At 33.9% G+C, this 7,458-nt stretch overlaps 2 protein-coding genes across 2 annotated transcripts; one reads left to right on the top strand and one right to left on the bottom strand.

Moving 5' to 3' along the window:
• Positions 2,725-4,135, top strand: LOC104747546 (putative F-box/LRR-repeat protein At1g56400). Its single transcript, XM_010469199.2, has 3 exons — positions 2,725-3,259; positions 3,451-3,606; positions 3,688-4,135. Exons 1-3 carry the CDS (start codon positions 2,747-2,749, stop codon positions 3,985-3,987), a joined length of 969 nt encoding a protein of 322 aa, XP_010467501.1. The 5' UTR covers positions 2,725-2,746; the 3' UTR covers positions 3,988-4,135.
• Positions 5,224-6,404, bottom strand: LOC104748794 (protein SUPPRESSOR OF NIM1 1-like). The gene has a single exon (XM_010470387.2). The coding sequence runs from the start codon at positions 6,373-6,375 to the stop codon at positions 5,569-5,571; it is 807 nt and encodes a 268-aa protein (XP_010468689.1). The 5' UTR covers positions 6,376-6,404; the 3' UTR covers positions 5,224-5,568.

The raw sequence follows: 7,458 nt of genomic DNA, 5'->3' as shown, positions 1-7,458 counted from the left end.
AAAAAAAAAAAAAAAAAAAAAAAGTCCATTAAACTATCGAAAAAACAAAAACTATTACACATTTTCTCAACTGAATTAGAAGTTCTTTGTGGAAAAATTAAAATGAGGGCATAATAGGTTTTTGATTAACATAAAGAATTCACCAAATCTAATTACAAAGGTAACAAATCACACACAAAAAGAAAAACATCTTTTAATTTCATTTGTTCATTTTAAAAGATTACACTAACAGAATTTTAGTTAATACTTTTAAGCATAATAAAAATGTGATATAAATGTCAAAAATGATTGAATGCATTTCCCATTGGTTTCTCAATTTAAAATTTGACACTTAAGGTAAAGCGAGTTATTTTATTTTATTTTTGAATAGCATCTTCAAGGAAAAAACTAGAAAAAATATTACTCACTTCATAATGTTTATATTTTTTTCAATCAAACATTAATTAGAAAAGAACTCCATGTTTACTATTTTTTAACAACATTTATTATAATAAAAAATATATTAACTCGACAATTCATTTAACCAAATTTTTATTTTAAAATGTTAATTTAAATATATTGATCAATTAAAAGCGATTTTACGTGAGAAAATTCATTTAAAACATTAATATGTTAGACAGATTTCTAACTATGTAAAAGATAACTAACTGTAAATATATTTTTAAACATATTTTAAAATAGCATACGTATGTTGTTAATGACTAAAATTTGAAAAAGTGCGCGCATTATGTAAGAATCCATTTAATTTTAGTAAAAAAAAAAAAACTTTTTGGATGTTTCTTGCTAATTAAAAAATCAGGTCGACGGAACTTGGAAGGCATTTGGATCGTTCTATGAGGTTGGGTTGGTGGTATTGCAATGGTGAGGACACGACGTTACTTTTGGGAGCACGGTGTGTCAGACGAAGCCCTTCCCCCCTTCATTCGGAATTACAAGCGTTGGCTTGGGCTTGGGCTATAGAGTCTCTCCTCAATGCTAGTGTTAATTGTCAAGCTTATGAGACGGATTGTGAAGAGTTATTGGCGATGGTGCAGTCTCTAGATGAATGGCCCGCATTCTCCAATCTGCTAGACGATTTCAGCCATTTCAGATCATCTCTCCCTGTCTTCACTCTTACCAGGATATAGCGTACGTCAAGTGTGAGAGCAGACTATCTTGCTCATTCTTCGAGATATTTAGTTTTAGAATTCTCATTTGTAAACTTTTATCCTCTGGTTTGGGCAACGAATCTTGGAGTTATTTTCTAATTTAATGTTTGGTTGACAAAAAAAAAATTAGTTTGAAGCATTCTCAAATCAAAATTATGAAGCTGCAGTATCTTTGTTCAAAACTCAAAGATAAATTAATATTAAGCATTCTCAAATCACAATTATTATTAGTTGGAAACTCAAAGATAATTATTTATTTAATAAAAAAAGCTAAATAGAGGTCAAAGCGGTTTAATGATTGAGAAAATCACAAACCAGAAAAAAAAAATCAAGACTTTCAAAAGCTTATAAATAGATAACCTTCTGAAGGTGCTAAAGCTACTGGTTTAATCATAACTAGGTTTGGACCCGCACGTACGTGCGGGGTTATATTTGTAAATAATTTTTTTGATACAATTTTTTTTGTTTGAATTTATGAAATAATAATGGTTTCATCAATAATTTAAATTTCGGAATGACCTAGGGGTCATAACAAAATAAAATTTTAACCTCATTAATGGTCCGTTAGATATCCATTAAACACATGAACTATAAAACCAAATATAAAAATGTTCACAACGATTAAGTCTCGTATGAAACGAAGAAAATCCGTTAGAAACAAATATAAATATTTTGGGAAGGGACGTAATATTTGTTATGTCTTATACATGGTTTCAAATTCCTGTCACATATAAAATGTATTCCCGCACATACATGTGAGATAGTATTTGTATAAATATATGTAATATAATATCTAAATTTGAACTCATACCAGTTGAGTATTTAGTTTAATTTTTCATTTGGTTTAAATCTAATTTATTATTTTTTGAAAATTTTTAAAAAATGATTTCACCAATATTTTATAACTCTGAACGATCCAAAAATCAAACGACTATCAAACTAAACCGGATTAATAGTTGGTTAAATTTTTATTAAACTCTTTAACTGTTATAATTTGATATAAAATCGATAAAAATGACTAAAACCTGTTTAAGACAAATACAAATATTTAGGAGAAGTCATAATCCCATTCCCTTCCGTCCTATCCTCTCCTATTTTGTACTATTCTCATTTCCAAATACCCATATCATAAGAGAATACATTCACAATATGGGACATTCCAAGTATAGAATAAATTTGTATGTCTAACAGGAAATGGGATGGGACGAAACCAAAAATTCTTAAAATCTCGTATGTAGCAAACATAAATATAAGTTATAGATTATAGTAAATTTATATACATATGAAATATTAGAATATTACAAAATTAGTTGATTATAGTAAATTTATATACATATGAAATATTAGAATATGAAATATTAGAATATTATATACATTCTCAAATCACAATTATTATTAGTTGGAAACTCAAAGATAATTATTTATTTAATAAAAAAAGCTAAATAGAGGTCAAAGCGGTTTAATGATTGAGAAAATCACAAACCAGAAAAAAAATTCAAGACTTTCAAAAGCTTATAAATAGATAACCTTCTGAAGGTGCTAAAGCTACTGGTTTAATCATAATCACCATCTTCTCTCTTTATCACCATACGTTCATAATGGTTTCAACAAACACCTCAGATTTCTTATCGAATCTTCATGATTCCCTTTTGGTTACGATAATCTCGTTGTTACCGTTCAAAGAATCAGTACGAACGAGTGTTCTTTCAAAGAGATGGAGAAATCTTTGTCGTGAGACAACAAGTCTTGTCTTCAAAGAGTCTGAATTTGCAAAACCCACTCGTCGTGATAGCGCTTTCTTGGTTGGTGTTATGCTTGACTGGGTCTCAAAGTTTACTGGCAAAGTTATCGAAAACTTTGAGATTCATCTCTTCCTGCCCACGGGTTTCGAGAGAGATCTAATGTCTCTCATCGAGTTCGCCACCTCCCGACAAGTCAAGAACATAGTTCTTAATCTCTCAGATCGTACCCCGACAGACTTAATAAGCTCATATGCAACAGAATATATACTGCGATGCAAGTATCCTCAAAAGAGGGAACTAGATGTTTATCATCTGTTTTTCAATCTTTTAAATGTTAGATCTTTGACCCTTTGCACTTTCTTCCTTCAGGTAATTTTTTTTTTTCACTCTATTACATTACTTAGATCATTCATTCTATATTATTGTCTTTGATTTTTGAAGAGTTATATTTCATTTTCATTATATTTCCATCACTAGAACATTCACTACATCACTATATATGCAAACGTTGTTTTTTTGTGTGTGTTTGTCAATTTAACATATTTTTTTCTTTAAATAAGATTATCCAAAATTGGGACGATCCTATGGCTTTGCACGATCCAATGAAAACTCGACATTTGGTGCTGAGAACAAATATGCAACCAAGTGACTTCGGGGGACTTCATAGATTTCTTAATAGCTGTCCGGAACTGGAATCTCTCACTTTTGATTTCGTGGTAAGTTATTTTTGTTTGTTTTTAATCTCACATTATCTTGCCATTTGGTATAAAACGCTTAACTTTAATTGGATTATGCAGAGCGTTTGGTCGTCACTGCTGATAGATCCGGTAACGCATTGGCTTACTAGCAAATCGTACGAGTGTGTGGAGAAAACGCTCAAGGTTGTGAAGGTAAAGAACTTTTGTGGAAGCTCGAAAGAGTTACATTTGCTTCAATACCTGATTCGTAATGGGCGTGTGCTGGAACGAGTTGACCTGTACGAGGAAAAGGGAATGAACCATAAGCAGAAGACGTGGATAATGGCTGGAGTCAAGGAGCTTCAGAAGACTCTCAAGAAAGATTCGAGTCATTTAAAAATTACTCTATACAATGCTTGATTGAAGCATTTTCTTGATTTTCTGGTGAAAAGTAGACTCATTGAGTGATCTTTTCTGACTTTGTTTTATTTCATGTTAATGGTCTGTATTTCAGTGTTTTATTTGGATCAACTTCTTCAGTTGCTTAAGTTTATCATTTTCTTGTTTGGCTTGGTTAGAAAAACAATTGATAACTAAGAAATGAAATACTAGTTTGCTTGGTTTGGAAACTTGTACTCGTTTCAGTTTGGTTTTGTTTTGTTTCTTTTCTAAAGTTTAAGTATCTGTTTGATACAGTTTTAGAGGTAGCGTAAGGCCCGGGTGGAATCTTCAGGAGAAGAATACAGGCAGCGCTTTGGTCTACATGGCATTGATTATCCGTGGGAGATGGTTCTTGCCGTTTGTGATAGGAATGGTGACGGGAGGTGGTTTCTCTGGTTGTCTATAGATGTTCTTGTAACCATTGGATTTGTGATTAAGTCCACTATTGTCATTGTGTTTTTGTGTTAGTTTGCGGAGAAGCTGTAGGCACCTTATAAGGAGGTTTTGAATCAGGCCTCTGTTAGGGTTTGCTCGTGGCAACTAGGATGGGACTTCAGCTCTTCCGAGTTGTGGAAACCATGCAAATTTCCAAGTTTGACACTTTGGAATCGGTAATTCTTCTTCTATTTTTGTCTGTTTATTCTGTAGATTTTGGTATTTTTCTGCTTCTTCATGATTCCCTTTTGGTTATGATAATCTCGTTGTTACGGTTCAAAGAATCAGTACGAACGAGTGTTCTTTCAAAGAGATGGAGAAATATCTGTCGTGAGACGACAAGTCTTGTCTTCAAAGAGTCCGAATTTGGTGTCTGGTTTCGCACTCTGTCCCGAAATACTCTTTCATGGTGTGGCCAACTGCAAGGAACCGGTTAGCCACTGGTGACCGTATGTTGTCTTGGAACAGAGGAGTTAATCCCTCTTGCGTCTTCTGTGGGGCTCTGCTGGAGACTTTAGATCACCAAATAAATGTTAAAATATGTAAATTAACCAGCGAATAAAACAGTCATGGAGAAAAAGCCTAGGTAAGTAAAGTTCTCGGCCAGTAATATAAAAATCTTTATTCAATTAATAAGGGTTCACTTAAACCTCGATATTACATAAATATCCAGAGGCAGTAACCGAAAATGCTTAAGAAATTACTAAAAGAGGAAGCAACTCCGAGTATCACATCAGATGATCCCCAAGGAGCATTTAAGAAATATTCTAACCTCAACAATCTAACCTCCAAATAAAGGAAGCGAGATCAAATTTGGAGTATAAACACAATGACAACACTTACCAATCCGAGGACCTATTTGAATCTTCTTGCACTGATCTTCCCTCAGGATATAGATGCAAGCCACTCCAGTTTCATCGTCGCCACGACACATGACTAAGGTCTTCTCATAGACGAAGTAACTAGCTCGATAAACATGCTCACTAAATAGCTTTGGCAAGTTAGTTGTTGACAAGGTCATCAACTTTATCCAGACCACGCCCTCTCGGCCACCATCCCCATTAATCTTACTAATCCTCTCCTTAGTTACCCATATCCCAATCTCCCTTGTTACACCGCATTGCTCTAACAACGAAAACAGATCTCCCTTATAAACCGCGAGGATAATTTCATTAATATGAGGATTCTTTTGACACGGAAGGAGACATAATGGTTTGAATTTTCCGTCGAGAAATCAAACATTCGGATGTAGTAGTAGTACTCATTAAACTCAGACCTACCCCAATTAATCCAGTAGATGTTTCCATTCAAGGACACAGTTGATATTTTAGCCACTTCAGATATGGGGAAGTCGTCATCCTCAGGTCTATTAATAAACCTCAACAAGTTGGAAGCACATTCGTAGATCCCAACTTTCTGATCACTCAAGAATTTACGGTGACAAAACAAATAGCCCAAGATCTTGTATACCTTTTCGGGTCTGGTATTATCGTATCCTAACCCGAAAACACGGAACTCTTTATCCCCATACTCGATCCATCTAACCTGTCTCAACCATGGATTCCAAAGAGCTGTCTTGGTCTCCACAAACCGATAATTACAAAGCAAGAACTCATCGCAAGTAGTTACGATGGTTTTATGATTGTAATTTGTTTCTCGGTTTGGAATATAAGAGAAGGAGGGTATCTCACGGACCTCTATCGTTGGATCGATGCTGTCGTGATCGATGATGTTGATTGAATAAATCTTGGAAGTGGTCAAGAGGATGAACTGGGGACGGGAGCGAGACAAGTGATTGTTGATGAAAGTCTTGTCGTTGAAAAGAGAGTTGCACTTTCTAGATACGGTTCTGAACCGAACGAGAGACTGAGGTGGGAGACGAGAGAGTATGTCTTCCTCTAATTCACACGGAAGCTTCACCGGCGGAGCCATGAGGTCTTCTGTTTTCAGTTTAGTTTTGAGTTATAGCTCTGATAACATATAGGAGAAGAGAAACTGTATTTATCCTCTCTGCCATGAAAAGAAAAGTAACTTTAGTGATCTTTATTTTTTTTCCTTTGGAAAAAGTTATTAAATGCAAATTAAGTAAACAATAGATCCTACCACTGAATATATACATGTGTAAGTGAAAGATTTTTTTTTGTTGATTTTATACTATTAATACATATAGATCCTAACATTGAATTTATACATTGATTTTTTGTTGTCTTATACTATTATTTATTTTAATATTTAAAAACAAAGATAAAGAGTTAAACTGAGAAATGCTACCGTAAGAAATATTTAGAGTATAGTATTCCCAGAATTATTGTGTATACGGTACTATGATCAGTATAACAATTTTAAAAGCAATAAATTATAGTCGTATTCCCAGAATTAATATGTGTGTTCAATTATGCTAAAATGTAGTAAATGTTCGCAGCGATATTAGGGTATAGAAGGGATACCAGTTTTTTCTATGCATATTATATAATCAAGATTCTATTCGATATGGTCTGCGAAGGCACCGTTGACTGTCTTGCCCATGCTTATGTGGTAAAGTTTGTTCTCATTTTACCATATGATCATATTATATGATGTTTTGGTCTTCTAAAACACACTCATAGTTTACATTTCTTCAATTATATTAGGCCAAAAATGTTCATGGCAGAAAAAGAATATCAATGTTTGGATTTTAGCCGGTGTCAGATCGATTTCCGGAGTTTGTGCAACATTCTCAGCTCGTTTCCTACCCATTGCTTCGACTTTTCAGGTATCTGATCATCATACATGGTACACACTTCCCAAAAATGACTAGATTAAGAGATAATCTCAAAAGAAGATTCAATCACACAATTAGTTTCATAAGAGCATGATTACTGAGGAGTACTCTCAGAAATACTCTTGGGTTTGAGCCCCAAAATATTAATAAAAACCCATTTTTGAGTCCAAGAGAATGAGAATCGGTTCTGTCGGAAGCATTCCGAGTAACCCTAAGAGAACGCTACGTGGCGTCTCCTGAATGGTTGATTCAGA

The sequence above is a fragment of the Camelina sativa genome, chromosome 15 (genome assembly GCF_000633955.1).
Source record: "Camelina sativa cultivar DH55 chromosome 15, Cs, whole genome shotgun sequence".
NCBI lineage: Eukaryota > Viridiplantae > Streptophyta > Magnoliopsida > Brassicales > Brassicaceae > Camelina > Camelina sativa.
This window is presented reverse-complemented; position numbering and strand designations above follow the sequence as displayed.